Source organism: Vipera ursinii, assembly GCF_947247035.1.
Source record: "Vipera ursinii genome assembly, chromosome: 1".
NCBI classification, from domain to species: domain Eukaryota; kingdom Metazoa; phylum Chordata; class Lepidosauria; order Squamata; family Viperidae; genus Vipera; species Vipera ursinii.
Genome location: NC_139512.1, coordinates 241,161,931 through 241,177,079, shown reverse-complemented (window position 1 = coordinate 241,177,079; position 15,149 = coordinate 241,161,931). Strand labels below are relative to the sequence as shown.

The window sequence follows — 15,149 nt, the reverse complement described above, 5'->3', positions numbered from 1 at the left end:
AATTAAAAAAAAAATAGATGTCATATGTTAAATTGCTCATTGCAAACAATCATTTTGCATTCCTGCAAATAAAATTGTTTTATACTGTAAGCTGGAGGCAAGTGTAACTTATTTTTGTAATAAAGTTTTTATTTTTTTTATGTGTCATTAATATAAATGTGTGTTAGTGCAGAAATCTCCTGGTTTAAAAACTCGTGCGCACACATTTCAGTATGTTTACTTGTATTTACATTTTTTAGAATAGTAATTTCCAGTAGTCTGTCTCTCACATTAATTGAATTTTTGTTATATTAATAAACCATTTTAGTATATTGTATGTCAATTACTGGGATAGCTGGGACATAAAGTGTAATTTAAAATTTGTCAAGTATTCATGGGAATATGTAAATGTGCCTTGCTAGTTAAGAGAAAAGCTAAGTGGCTGATGGTAAAAAGTCATTGCTTAATGAAACACCTATTGCCACAGTTTCATATGCTGCCCATGGTAAAGTTCTACTTTCCATATTTGAATAAGAAATATGAGTGTTGCATCAGCTTCTAAAATCTTAAACTTGATAGGATGAGGTTTATGGAATTTAGGTTTGCTAAATGTAGCCTTAAATTTTGATTTAATTGTAATCCTTGGTATTGGCAATCCCAGTGCCAAGGAAGTTGAAATGCTCCCTTCAATGAGGTTGTAGTGCCAACTGGCATCTTTACTGTCATGGTTTAATGAAGAGCACTGTCAAGGTGTTCATGCCAAATCTGACCTAATTCTTTATAGGAATTCTAGAAAGAGGAGAAACCATCTTACTTTGGATCTTCCAAATCCCTTGCATTGCTGAAAAACAAACTACTTAAAAGTTTTCAAGCATGACTGATTTTGATGGGGGGAAGTAAATGATTATTTATTCAGAACAAATATTGATGCAGATGAAAAATGAAAATTTACAATAACACGGAAGCTGAAATTGTAATCACACGTCCACAAGATAAAGTGGGCTTATAGGATACATGTCAAAATGGACTGGAATTGACTTACCTGTAGAGTTTGTAAGAAATGGTGAGTAATAAGTAACAGAATCTTGACAGTGTTCTCGAATAATTATGAATTCAAGCCATTCTGACTTTTACAATTAAACATTATTTGCACTGTTCTGACATTGGTGCAGTTTTTTTAACAGTATAATGATAAAGCTACAGTAAAATGCATGTGGAAACTTGTATCGTGGAAAAATTGATCTTTTAAGAGAAAATGTTAATTTTGAAAGTTTTCAAATTGAATATGTAAAGGAAATGATACCACTAATGGATACATAGATACATGGTTTTAGATAACACTTAATTGATCATGATGGATGTCATTGTTGTAGATCACATCAATATTAATTGAAGTTATCAGGATATGATGCTTACAAAATATCACACATCCTGTTATATTAAGACAGTTTACTATTGTATTACAGCAGAAATGTTGGAGGTATATAATTCTGTGTTAGCTTATATATTAATGAAGGTATTTGTGTTCCAGAATTGAGTAGCTTATGCAAGTTACTGTTGAAGCTTATAGAAGAGCTTACAGAAGACTAAGGATTGGAACTAGTCTTTTTAATGAAAAATAATATTTCTTGGAACTCATGTTTAAAGCAATTATTCTAGATTTTATAGTCTACATTACATAACATATAGCTGAACTAAAGTGAACTGGATGAGCAACAATATTTGCAAACAGTGAATATAAGAAGTGATCAGTAAACTAAATTTGATTGTTTATACTCTAATAAGTACTCTTAATCACAGGTAGTATATAACTAAATTAGGCTGAAGTGGGGGGAAAATCTGGAAATCCCAGGGCTTATATACTAGACAGGGGCAATTGCCACTATTTGAATAGTTTCCCATGTATTGACATGATCATCCAAAAAATAAGCACAATTTAAGATAGTCTTTAAGGAATATTCTGACAAGAAATCATTAACTGAGCATTGTCAACTACATAAAGGTATCCTGAAATTCTGTTTGCCCTTCAAAGATGGCTTTTAAAGAAAACTGTAAAAAAGTATGCATATATTTTTGATAGTCCTTGGTAAAAAGTTATGTTTTATGAAGTAAATAGGGGTGATGTTAAGCATACTTTATTACAGTAAAAGGTGGAGGAAAAAATCAGATTAGAAATGAAACTCAAAATTATTTTTAAAAAAGATATTCGTTAAAAATGAAATAGTTGTAAATTGATTAAGATCGTACAACTTTTGAGATTAGAATCAGTATTTATAAGTTAAATATGAATGACTTAACTGGATACTATATTTAATCAAGCAATGAGTTTTGTTGGATTTCATTGCTGCAAAAGAAACAAACTTGTGACGTATTTACTATAGTTGTATTATGCCATAGTATTCCAGTGGAAGTGTTACACTTGTTAATACTTTTTAGAACAAAACTTCAAGATGGTTATATGAAGTGTATACTGCCTCCCCCCCCCCAAAAAAAAGACTTGGAATTCTAGGAATAGTACATGTGTTGAACACTCACAAACATAAAGTTAATATTAAACGATTAATGTCATACATATTTAATCCTAATATTCACATACCCTTCTAGAATAGGGTTATGTTAGTATGATTGTCTGGTATTCTGAAGAGGTTGTGCACAGACAGCGGAGGTAAGTAGGTAATAAGATTTTGGTATGATTGAGTTAAAACAGGTGATATAAAATTCTAAAAAGGAATTCCTCCATTTTAACCCATCTGCAGACAAAAGATGGGAAGAAGGAAAATTTGCCAGTATTGTTCTACCAAGCACTCACTCACATTCAATTTGGAAATGTCCATGAATTCACAGATAAAGAGATTGGGGGCAAAACGGTGCAAATTGCCCTTTGAAATGTTCTCCCAGAAGCGAGGCAAGCTTCCATTCCTGGCCTTTTGGAAAGATCTGTAGACCTGGCTGTGCTGCCCACAGAGGAGCACATAGTTGTAGAGAGGGCTAACTTGTTGAAGCGTTTCCCCTGCTTGTGATATATATAGCTTTTGTAAGATACCTCTGAGATATATAGTTTTTGTGTTTTTATGCCTATATATACACCACCCAGAAGTGCTCTGTGAGGGAGATTGATGGTTTCTATATGTGATCTATATAGGTTAGCTTAGGAATAGAAAAGCATTCATAGAATATTAATATACGAGGATTCTTACCTTGAGTACAGAACGTAATTGTTTTCATAATGTACTATATTCCAAATGGAATCATGAATTCCATGCCGGTACCAACGGGCTTACTTGTAGTGAGATTACAAGGCTGGGACATCGTACATGAGAAAAATTACATGTGCAGACATTTGGATGGTTGTGTCAAGAATAACCATACTTGGATTACTTTTTCTAAGACTATTCAGATGAAACTCATTTGCTCTGTGGGGGTGCCCATTTTGTATAGTTTGCATTTGTACTTAGTAGTTTAATTCTGAAACTACGTTTAATTTTTGTTGGATATTGACTATTTCATTGCAAGCTAAAGTACAAAATGTGTATACTTTGTTAAAATGACCTATTGAATTTTCTGAAAGAAAAAATCTTGAAAGTACAGTACTTTAAATTAGTTTTAGTTAAGTAATGGGTTAGAGTAGGGGTGTCAAACTGTCGGCAAAAATGCGCCCACCTCATTGCTGGCAATGGAAAAAAAGTCATGACTCATTGCGACACATCACATGACAATTGTGAGTTTGACACCCCTGGATTAGAAGATCGTGGGAATACACATGATAATGAGTTCTATGCTTTTTGTTCATGCCACAAAACTGAAGCTTAAAAACATTTTTTTAACATGATCCAGGTCACACTACATAGCAAGCCAAATTATGTTTATCAAAATGTTAAGCTATTTTTTCTGCAAGTAAATTTTATATTAATTTTGATTTGCACAATAATAGTTGTTAGCCTTACAGATGGTATTATTAAAGGAATACATCCTAGCACAAACACGTGACATAAAAACCATCTTTTTATATAATGCAGTTACTTAAGCTTTAAAATACAAAACTGTTTCAAATACATTTTAATATCTTAGGGAAGGAGGGTTATACTTTCAGTAATACCTCGACTTTCCATAAATGGAGTTGCCCATAGAGAAGGCTGTGTTTCCTGTTCTCACGTATCTAATTTCATTGGAATAAGGGGCATGTCAGAAACGTCCAGAAATCTCCATTTGGGCCAAGAAAATATTTTGAAAATATATTCCTTGAAATATTTACAATCCAAATTGTTCATGGTTTTAAAGATATAGAAATGGATTTGGAAATTTTTGGGAGATCCATTATGTAGTCCGATTATATTCTATTTAGCTCAGCTGAGAGGTTTCTGGGAATTAATATCATTGGGGGAAAGAGTCCTGGGGTGTGCGTGATAAAACTGCCTTAAAACACAGCAGCTGTCTCCCATTATAACCAAGAAAGAATAAGGGGCTTGCAAATTGTAACCCGACTTTTTTTTAGCAGTTCATCTAGTAAACAGGCTCGTAGCCAGCTTTAAATTAATCTAGAAGAGCGATTTAGCAGTAAAATCAATCAATGTGAATTGGTCAGCAAACTCACATAAGCACTTGTATCAAGAAAGACGTTAATAACCAGTCTCTTGAAAGCCTGCTCCGCGTCCTCGATAACCAGCTAATTATGGAGCCGCACGAGAGTATACCGCATTAGCGGAGCAGGTGAATGCAATTTATCGCTGGTTTGCATCGGAAGTGGGGAACGGTATACTCCAGGGATTGCTTAAGTATAACTCAGCTTCCCTCAATATTTGCCATACCGGCTGCAAACGAGCACAAATTGGAATTGATATTCAGCAACATCTGGTCCCCAAGTTTCCTATCAGTGCTGAAAACCATCTTTCTGCAATCTTTTACCGCATGGATTTGTGGGCAGAATACACTGCAATCAAGCCCAGGCATCGCTGAGGGAAGAAGCCTTCGGTTCGGGAGGGAACCGCCGCGTTTTTAGTTTCAAGGCTTCCAATCCCAACAGAAAGCGAGAGGTTCGGCGTTCCGGGCATCTGGGCAACGATTGACGCCGCCATTTTAATCGGCTTTATTTCCTCCAGGCTAAAGGGCAACCTAAGAGTCACGGTAAGGGCGGAAGTGCCTCTTTATATTCCGTTCTGCCCCTTCTTGTTTGGTCGATAGCTTTTGCAACTTGAGAGATCGCGAGAAGAATTAAAGAAAGGACCGGACTCCGCTTCTTTCAAGCAGCGGCTTATTGGCGATAACTAAGGGAACGGGGGAGGAAAATAAGCCAGAACGGCTTCGGGGCCGGCGAGGATTATCTTCCGCCCTGGAGAAGCGACGCTATTGGTCTAGCCCTTCGCCACGTGATGCAAAAGGCTCGAGTGGTGGAAACCGGAAGGCAGGGGCTTTCGGTCCCTTCAAGTGTGCTACGGAGCGCCTGGGGATCCTCGGGTCAAGCTGAAGCTGGGGGCGCGGTCCCCCCCCATCCTCCAGGATGAGGTGGGCACGCGCGGCCCTGGAGAGGCTGTGCCAGCGCGCGCGCCGGGTGGACTTTCTGCGCGAGACCTGCCGGCAATACCCTTTGTTTTGCTGTATCTTTTTGGGGTTCAGTGTGGCAACGCTCCTGCTCAGCCGGTAAGGAGAGAAGCCCACCTGGGTCCGGGATCCCCCGGTCATGCTGGCCGATATGAGCGAGGTGGCTTGGACTTGGTTACATGTGTTGCTGGCGCAGCTTCTCCCTACGGGGCGATGGAGGAGGATATAACTCGAGAAGGAAAACGATATTTTTTTTTTGATAGGATGAAGAAGGGGAAGATGTGATGCTTTCTAAAACAAGGGGCATGATATGATTGGGATGCCAGGGGAACCATATAAGTTACCCAGTGGTTCTCAAAGTCAGTGGATTTCTGTGACGGCCCCCGCCCCCCACAAAGGAAATAATTCCATTGAGGTTGGGGAAGAAAGATACGTTACTTTTATAAGTTTTATTCCCACCACCACCATAATATATACCGCCGAGTTATTGAATGTGGTGGAACTGTAGTTGTAGGACTTGCTCTGGAAAATGAGTAAAACTCAGAACCAGTTTTGATAATGTCCTACTTTACTGTTGCAAGTGTGACTGAGTATTTTTTGTTCTTTTTAAATGTGATTTCCAGGGGGCTCTGGCTCACCCATCGAGAACCCCTGGCCAAGTAAGAATTGGAAGCCAATAAAATTAGATATACTGACATGGAAGTGGCTGGATTGTTTCCCCTTCCCCCAGCCCTTCAGTTTACAGTACTGTACATGTAACTCAAGCATAGTACACATTGTTTTCACGAACTCCACTCAATTATCCAAGTTACTAATTTCTTACCATATGTTTATGCCCTTCCTTTTAGCATGATTCAGGCAGGTAGAAGGCGTAAACATAAACATGTATGATTGTTTTTCTTCTTACCAACTTTCTAAAGAGTCCAATTAATTTCACTTTTTGTCTCAGTGTACATAATCCACTTATAAACATTTTGATGTGAAGGAGGGATTTGTAATTTACCAGTGAAACAGCTTGCCTTCATCACTGGAGGCTTTTAAGAAGAGACCTCCAAGGTCCCTTCCAGCTCTGGTTTTCTTCTGAGTTAAGCTTCAAAAGTTCCTTTTAGAAAAAAAGGACAGTATGAATTGTTCTTACTGAGAGATACGAGGATGTTGGTTAAAACAATGGATGTCAACTCCTTCTCCACTAGTGAATTTTAATATTTATTTACAGTATAGCTGTTTTAGAAGACTAATAAGAGTTATAGTTTATACATCTGTTAATGCCAGGTAGAGGAAATCTTATTTATAAGCTGTGGTCATACTGTATGCAAAACAAAACAAAATTCAGATAACAAGTACATTGTCAGAATCTGGAAAGAACCAGTTAAGGAATAACAGACTTGTGAGTCTTGGAAGCATAGCTAAAAATTTTTTTAAAGTAAACTGCTATTCTGATTTTAATTGTCAAGACATAATAGCCTCCAAGGCAAGGTGAAACAGTGCACTTGTGTTTACAATATTAGCAAAAAAAAAAAAGTCTGGTTAACAATTGAGTGCTTCCTGCCATTTCCCCCTGCTTGTCTTAAATTGCTTTGTTATCTGAACCTAGAGCAACAATCTCTTTGGAATGATAGAAATAGGGATGTGTAACCAAGGTATATTGTGGGTTTGTATATGTGGAATATTTTCCTTTCTGAAATAGTAGGGGAAAGGATCAAGAGTAAGGGCCAGGTGCAAAGGACTTAACCGATTCCATCTGCAGCATGATTCCAATAATTGCTCTTTGGTTATTGTAAAGAGATTTCTCCTTAGATTGCTGAAATGAAACTAAAGCATCAAATCCTTCTTTTTTCCCCTTTCCCCCCTTTTTTGGGTTTTGGTTGCCATTTTCCTTCCTTCCTTGATGTATGATATTTGCATATTCCTAACTACAGTATTTTTATTTATTTATTTATCAAATTTATACACCACCCATCTCACTATCCAGAAGGACACTGGACAACAAAGTAACATTTTCTCTTAAAAATATTAATAAAGCATTCTGTAAATTGGCCCATTGGGCCTGAGTGTGCTATTTCTAAAGTACATACCATGCAGGATGACTGTTTTGATAGGTATGTTATACTTTTGGCATGTAGGTATTGAGTATAATATTCCAGATTTGGAGGCAGAGCTTTGTTATTTTGCACTGTCTGTTGGATTGTAATTTTTTCCTTTACTTTTGAGGTATCGTCACATCTTAATGATCTTCTGGTCTTTTGTGGCGGGATTTGTAACATTCTATTGTTACTTAGGACCAGATACCCTCTTACCAAATATTCTGTTTACAATAAAACAAAAATCCAAGGTAATGTATAATTTTATCAATGTACTTTTGATATCTCATGATGGACATTAGTGAAATATTGCTTGTGTTCCCTGCAGACTTCAGCATGTTTAATGTTAAATGAGAAGTTGACATTTTAGATGTATTCATTAGTAATTATTTTTAGTTGCTAGTGATGCAAATTAAATATATCCTTGATCTAAAAAGAAGAAAAACATTGTAGAAATAAACTTGTTATTGTGTTAAAGTTTTTCTTTTGCACCCTTATATGTTTTGAAACATTTCGTAGTTTGGCAAATTTGGATTCTATATGTAAAGATTTCTAGTGGGAACAGGAAATCCATTTTGCCATTGTGGATTAATAAAGTTACTTTAATTTCACCCATAGGTTTAATGGCTTTTTTTTAAAAAAAAATTCATTCTTTTATCATTCTCAAAAAATTGATTGTAAGACTATCCTTTAATCAATTAAATTATTTGATAGATTTTCATTGACTTACTGGGTAGGATATATTCATAACATATAAAGAATTTTATTTTGAGGAGTTCACTGTATAAATACTGAATATATTACCTAGTAGTGAACTAATATTTAGGAATCATGGCTAGGAAGAAATTGTTCATCCTTATTTTGCTTTCTGTATTTTTAGATCATACAAAAAGGCTATGAAACGTGCATATAAAGCACACAGAGTCTTCAGATGTAGGTTTTATGAAAGTAGTGCTGGCAAGCTTATGAGACTGGAGAAGTGACTTGAAGTTGTAATGAAAGGGAGATTCTAAGGCAATTTGTATTTTTCTACTTACAGGTATCCTCGACTTATGACTGCAAGTGATCCCAAAATTTATGTTGCTAAGCGAAACAGTTGTTAAGTGGATCTTTTCCCCATTTGAAACCCTTTCTTGCCACAGTTGTTAAGTGAATCACTGCCGTAAAGTTAATACAGTTGTTAAGTGAATCTGGCTTCCCCTTTGACTTTGCTTGTCAGAAGGTCACAAGAGGTGATCACCTGACCCTAGGATGCAGCAATCGTCATAAATACACATGACCATGGGGATGCTACAACAGTGTGAAAAATAACCATGTCACTTTTTTCAGTGCCATTGTAACTTCAAACTGACACTAAACTGATGGTTGTAAGTTGAGGACTAACTGTATTTTCAGCTAAGGTTTGATAATACTGTTGCTTTAAACAAATAAACCCAGAACTGACTGTAGTGTTAAAAAAGGGGGAACTTGCAAAGTTTTCACTTGCAGCATTATCCAAGGCAAGATTAGGTAATATATTCCTATTTCTCTGCTTTGGTTGGCTTGATGGGAAAGTTAGTCTTTCAGCAGTAGCTAATAAGGACTAATGGGGAGAAAGGGGAGGCAGAAGAGAAGGAGAGATGACATTTTAAAGTGGGAGCCAGACTCCATACATTTGAGAATTGCTTCAGTGTAAATTAACTGAGCTTTCTAGCTAATGTCTCTCAAAATATATTTATGCTAGGGGAATATTTTCTGGTTTTTTTCCATACTGTACAGGTAGTCCTCAACGTATGACCATAATTGAGCCCAACATTTATGTTGTTAAGTGAGACACTAGTCAAGTGAGTTTTGCCCCATTTTATGACTTCTCACTGCATTTGTTGAATCGCTGCAGTTCTTAAATTAGACACACGGTTGTTAAGTGAATCTGGTTTCCCCATTGACTTTGCTTCTCAGAAGGTCACAAAAGAGGATCACATGAGTCCGGGACACTGCAACCATCATAAATGTGAGTCAGTTGTCAAGCATACGAATGTAAATCATGTGACCATGGGGACGTTGGGTCATAAGTGTGAAAAATGGTCATAAGTCACTTTTTCCAGTGGCGTCGTAACTTTGAATGGTCACTAAATGAACTGTTGTAAGTCGAGGACTACCTGTAATTGCATTCCCTCACTTCCACAACTGACAAAGTGTGATCAGTTTTGTTACCAAAAAACCCCTTGAAATGCATAGCTATTTTCCTAGTATACTGAAGAATGAATTTCTTTCTGTGTTTTGCTTTTAGCAATTAAAATTGCAAGAACAATCTTCTCAGAATGGCAGTTGTGCTATATGTGGAGATATCAAATGTAATAGACATGGGTGAGTTAAAATATTTTGGTAGGTAATTATATTTTCATATCTTAATAAAGATGAATGGAATATTTTTGTTGTTGTTTCTATAGACCTGCATCGCTGCTAGAAGATTATCAGCCTTGGCTGGGCCTGAAAGTTCCTTCTAAAGTTGATACTTCCTTATCAGAGGTAATTGTTTAGCATCACCAGTTATAGATAACTCATGTTACTCATTTTTTAAATCAGAGGTTTTTTTATTGCAGCAGTATCAATTGCTGTTCTTCTAAAAATGCTTACATATAAATATTTCTGTCGTATTTTCTAAATCCCAAGATGAACAACGGTTTTCATTATTTTTACACTTGTTACCCTGGTAGATAGTTAATTCTTTCTGGCTGCTGATAATGTAACAGCATTAGAAAATCTACGTGCTATTATTCAAGTGTCTCATAAACTGAATACATGCGAGAATTTACCTAGCTGTACTTTTGAACCTATAACTATGAAAATAGATGCAGGTAGCCACTGTTTTTACGTATGTTATGGAATATGTCCTTCAGGTGCATACCATGTCCTTGGTTATCTCATGAACAAACAACTTGAACTACCAAATATGGAATGAAAAATATTCTCTGTTTAGTGCTCTTGCATGTTTATATGCGCTAAGTATTATTGTTGTCTATTTTGTGGCATACACATCTCCCAGGGGGAGAGCGTTCTCTGTGGGCGCGCCAGACCTATGGAACCGCTTGCCGGTTGAGCTCCGGATGGCCCCCGACCTTCGCTCCTTCCGGCGCGACTTAAAAACATATCTATTTGAGCAGTTCTGACCTGGTCTGATGGGTTAGGGTTGGGGTTTTAATATGTTTTAATACTGTTTTAAACTGGGCTAAATATTTAATCGTTTTTAAACTTTTGTATTCCGCCTTTTTATATTTATTGCCCTGTACACCGCCCTGAGTCCTTCGGGAGAAGGGCGGTATAAAAATATAATTAAATAAAATAAATAAATAAATAAAATAAATAAATTATTTCACTTGTTTGCAGATGTTTGAGCTAGTACTAGAAAACTTTATTTATCCTTGGTACAGGTAAGATTCTTATGTAATTTGCCTTTGAAATTCCATCTGATCTTCCTAAAACAGTATTTTGTTATCTTACTTTTAGGTTTAATTAGGTTGTTCAATTATACATTCCTCCCTCTTCCCCCCCCCCCCATCAATTTAAACCTTAAGTGAAATTATATTGTAAGGTCTTGCTTGTGTGGTGATATTTAACTCTTTAAATTCTGACTTCCGTTTTATTTTCACATGACTATTTTTGTATTTCTGCCTCCATCTTTATTTGTTTACTTAAAGCATTGACATGTCTGCCTATCTTAAACAAATTCTAAGCAGCTTACAACCCAAGAATAAAAACAACAAAATAATAGCAGTAAAACTAATCACTCGCAAATGTTACTAGCTCTTGTCCAGTTTGTATACTTCTCTGGGGATAAAATCCATGACATCCAGTAGGACTTACTACAGAATTAAGAACACTTAACTTTATGGATTCTAAATGCAAGTTTTTCCCCCTTTTCCTGTCTATATATTGGTATTTTGAGTGTGAAAAACTTGTGTGTGTAGAATAGCTAGAGTATATATGTATATTGATGGGATAACTTTATAAGCAATTGATTTTTATTCTTAGTTTAATTAGTATTTAACCTTTTTGTCCTGATTTTGACTGTTCTTGGTAGCATGGTCATGAATATTGTCCATGCATTACTGAGGCAAATACAAGTATGTCAAAATACTTACATGTTTCGGGAAGGGATTCTTCAGAATTGTTTTTTATGGGAGTTGGCAATTCTAAGTTACAAGACAGGATCCTGCACGATGCAGAATTTTGTTTATGTATATCTATAGCTTTTTTCCTGTTTAATGTTCCTTTTTTCATTTTGAGCTACACTAGATTTTCAACTTTTTATTTCAGCTCTCAGTGCCTTTGATTTATAAGTCTGAATTTTAAATACCTGTAGATATTTTCTTCAATTTCTAAATAAAAGAAATTTTGATTAAAGAGGAATAATCCCATTATCTGAGGTATAATTTAAATTCCAAAGCTCCCTAGTAAGGTTTGGTAAGTGTTCCAGCTTTCAAGTTTAAACTTTGCAAAAAAAAAAGTTAAATTAAAATTTAGTGTGAAAACTGCTAGAAGACCATTTCAAAGGCTTCCTCAGAATTCTTCCACTTAACGACAGTATTAAAGTGCTGCTCTTTAGGAAGTTACTGCAGGAAAAGTGCTGGCTACTGTTCTGATCTGTAATTTGCTTCAGCAAAAGGCAAATAGGGATGTAGCTTGCATGAGAAATGCGGGAGGAGAGAGGCAGGGCGGGGAACTCTCCCTTTAGTTTCAATTACTTCTGCTAGTTCTTCAGTTCCATAGAATGATCACTTTGGAATTGGAGATCTGACAGCAATTGGGTTCGTCTTCCTGCTTTGCTTGCTTCAAAGAGGATAGGAGACCTCATTCCCACGCACCCCTCCATTTCTACTATGGCCAGAGAATGGAGGGAGAGAAGGGTTTTTTGCTGTCATTTTTTTTAACTTCCGTGGAGTGATTGTTCAAAGGAATCAGTACCAACAGTGGCAGACCTGCTCTCTTCCTTTATTTTTTTCTCTCCCTTCCTATTCACAGACTAGTTACGGCAGGGGTGTCAAACTCAATTTCATTGAAAGGCCGCATCAGCATTGCGGTTGCCCTTAGGGGGCCGGGTGGGTATGGCCAGGGTGGGCGTGGCCTACTGGGTGGGCGTGGCTAGAGTGAGTGTGGCCTACTGGGTGGGCATGGCAAGCTCTACATCAGACATGTCAAACACAAGGCCCGGGGGCCAGATCCGGCCCGTGAAGTGGTTTCATGCGGCCCGCGAAGCCATCCTGGAAACAGTGAGGGAACGGCCCCCACTGCCTTGGCCCTGGCCCAGAGACCCTTCTCCTGCCAGAGACCCTCAGATCTGTCCCACTCCTGCCCAGGCCCCCATAGGCACCCTTGATGCGAACGATGTAGAGCTGGCCACGCCCACCCAGTAGGCTGTATGCACTCTAGCCACGCCCACCCAGTAGGCCACACCCACACTGGCCATACCCACCCGGCCCCTTGAGGGCAACCGCAATGCTGATGCGGCCCTCAATGAAATTGAGTTTGACACCCCTGCTCTACATCATTCGCATCAAGGGTGCCTATGGGGGCCTGGGCAGGAGTGGGACAGATCTGAGGGTCTCTGGCAGAAGGAGGGTCTCTGGGCCAGGGCCAAGGCAGCGGGGGCCGTTCCCTCACTGTTTCCAGGATGGCTTCGCGGGCCGCATGAAACCACTTCGCGGGCCGGATCCGGCCCCTGGGCCTTGTGTTTGACATGTCTGAGTTACGGCAACAAGTAATCCACGGTTGGTGGTGCAATCTTGGCATGTATCTTATGGAATATTATGGGATGTGTGTTGAAAATTGTCATGGTTGGTAAGGTGCTGCCATGGCATCCTCTGGAAGGAAATCGTTAAAGAGCCATTTCCTGACCTCCCCCATTTATATCGGTCTCTGAGCCTTGGCAGCTCTGAAGATCTGCCTGATGGGCAAGAAGAGAACTATTATTGATCCTCAAACAAAAGTTGAAAGGCCCCCAAAATTGTTAGCAAGAATTATATTATTCTGAACGCACTTATGAATTTTTTTTCAAAATTCTGAATAGCGTATTTGAGTAAAGTTCTCAAATTATTAGTATTAGTATTTATGTTTATAGACCTCGGAATATCATAGGCTTGTTGATTTATAGATAAGAGACACAGGAAATAATATAAAGATTATAAAATGTATATGAAGAAAAAGTCCACCAACTAATGTAAACCTAAAATAAAACTAGTATTATTGTTTAATAAAATTAAGCTAACCAAAGCATAGCCAAACTAAGATGGAGCTATATTTTGTTTTGAAATTCTATAGAGAGATAACTGATGATGAATCATCCGTGGATGAACTAAGAGTAACATTACGATTTTTTGCATCTGTGTTACTTCGCAGAATTTACAAGGTGAGAAACACAACGATGGGTTTGATATTGTATTTAATTAATGCTTTGAGACATAGGCATAGTAAAAAATATTTAAGAGATTATCTCATTGTAAACATAATTGTTTTGTATTCATTTAATACTTGTCAAGTTCTTTTAAAAAAGCCTTGGAAAAAGTTAGTTTAGTAGAGTAGTGAAAAGTATTTAATGACGAATTTTTATGAACTGTAAAGAGATACCGTAGTTGTTCACTTCTTCTGAATGCTTCTTTGAAGTTTGCAAAATAGCTCCAAAATAATTCTTAATAAATCCCTAATTTTCAAAGATCTTGACAAGGTGCTATAGGCTGTAGAGAACGGGAGAGCAAAGGAGAGTTCCTTTACACAAGCAAAAGCTACAAGCAAAATAAAATTTACTGTAGAATTTTAAACTATTTCATAAGTACAATAATACAGTCAGGAGTTGAACCTACTAGGTGGCATGTGATTAACATAAATGTCATTGTATAAACAAATATATTTCACAGTTACCTTCTTAGTTGCAATAGAGCAAATAATTTCTCTTCCTATTTGTTCTTCAGGTGAATATTCCAACTGTTACAACAACAAAAATGCTGAAAGCAGCAATGAAGCATATAGAAGTAATAGCTAAAGCTAGACAGAAAGGTAATATTAAACATTGTATGCCATATATTTAGAAATAAATTGACCTTTCTGCTCTTATATTTGCTTTTATTTTTATTCTTTTAAATATTATCAGAAATGAATTTTCATATGAATTTTACTGAATTTAATTTTTCTACAGTAAAAAATACAGAATATTTACAGCAAGCAGCTTTAGAAGAATATGGACCATCACTCCATGTGGCTTTGAGAAGTAGAAGAGATGAACTCAATTATTTAAGAAAACTTACTGAACTTCTTTTTTCCTATATTCTGCTTCCAAAGGCAACAGATTGCGGGTATATTATACTTCAAGTTATATTATGAAGCTCTAATATTCAGTGTGTTTAAATTTCCAATTTTTGTAAAATAGAAAAGCTAACATGTCAAAAACTCTTGCTATAGGCAGATTAGTCTTCCAGTCTTAATTTGTAACAGATAAAAGAACTTTGAATAGTTGATTCTTTCATTGTTCATGAAAACTCATCAGTGTAGGGTATGAATTTGGTGTTGTTGATGTTTGATTGT

At 36.9% G+C, this 15,149-nt stretch overlaps 3 protein-coding genes across 15 annotated transcripts in view; 2 read left to right on the top strand and 1 right to left on the bottom strand.

Annotated features, from left to right (window-relative positions):
- The window catches only part of SYNCRIP (synaptotagmin binding cytoplasmic RNA interacting protein), a 30,020-nt gene extending 22,249 nt beyond the window's left edge, over positions 1–7,771 (top strand). For 5 of the 6 annotated variants that reach the window (XM_083377153.1, XM_083377152.1, XM_083377150.1 and 2 more), the window contains exon 12: positions 1–136. This exon is cut by the window's left edge. The gene's annotated coding sequence lies outside the window, so the exon portion shown is untranslated. Of the gene's footprint in view, positions 137–7,725 lie in introns of those variants that run through there. The other variant, XR_014494188.1, reaches the window with a different exon arrangement.
- The window catches only part of MRAP2 (melanocortin 2 receptor accessory protein 2), a gene marked incomplete at its 5' end in the record, with an annotated part of 869,028 nt that overhangs the window by 150,088 nt on the left and 703,791 nt on the right, over positions 1–15,149 (bottom strand). The gene's annotated exons all lie outside the window — the stretch shown is intronic.
- The window catches only part of SNX14 (sorting nexin 14), a 45,449-nt gene continuing 35,472 nt past the window's right edge, over positions 5,173–15,149 (top strand). For 2 of the 8 annotated variants that reach the window (XM_083377013.1, XM_083377012.1), the window contains exons 1-8: positions 5,181–5,613; positions 7,726–7,846; positions 9,865–9,941; positions 10,025–10,103; positions 10,962–11,005; positions 13,893–13,980; positions 14,540–14,624; positions 14,764–14,920. In XM_083377013.1, the coding sequence (XP_083233139.1) occupies positions 5,474–5,613; positions 7,726–7,846; positions 9,865–9,941; positions 10,025–10,103; positions 10,962–11,005; positions 13,893–13,980; positions 14,540–14,624; positions 14,764–14,920 (791 nt within the window). In that variant the 5' untranslated portion in view covers positions 5,181–5,473. Of the gene's footprint in view, positions 5,614–7,725; positions 7,847–8,592; positions 8,635–9,189; positions 9,586–9,864; positions 9,942–10,024; positions 10,104–10,961; positions 11,006–13,892; positions 13,981–14,539; positions 14,625–14,763; positions 14,921–15,149 lie in introns of those variants that run through there. The other 6 variants (XR_014494170.1, XR_014494171.1, XR_014494172.1 and 3 more) reach the window with 6 other exon arrangements.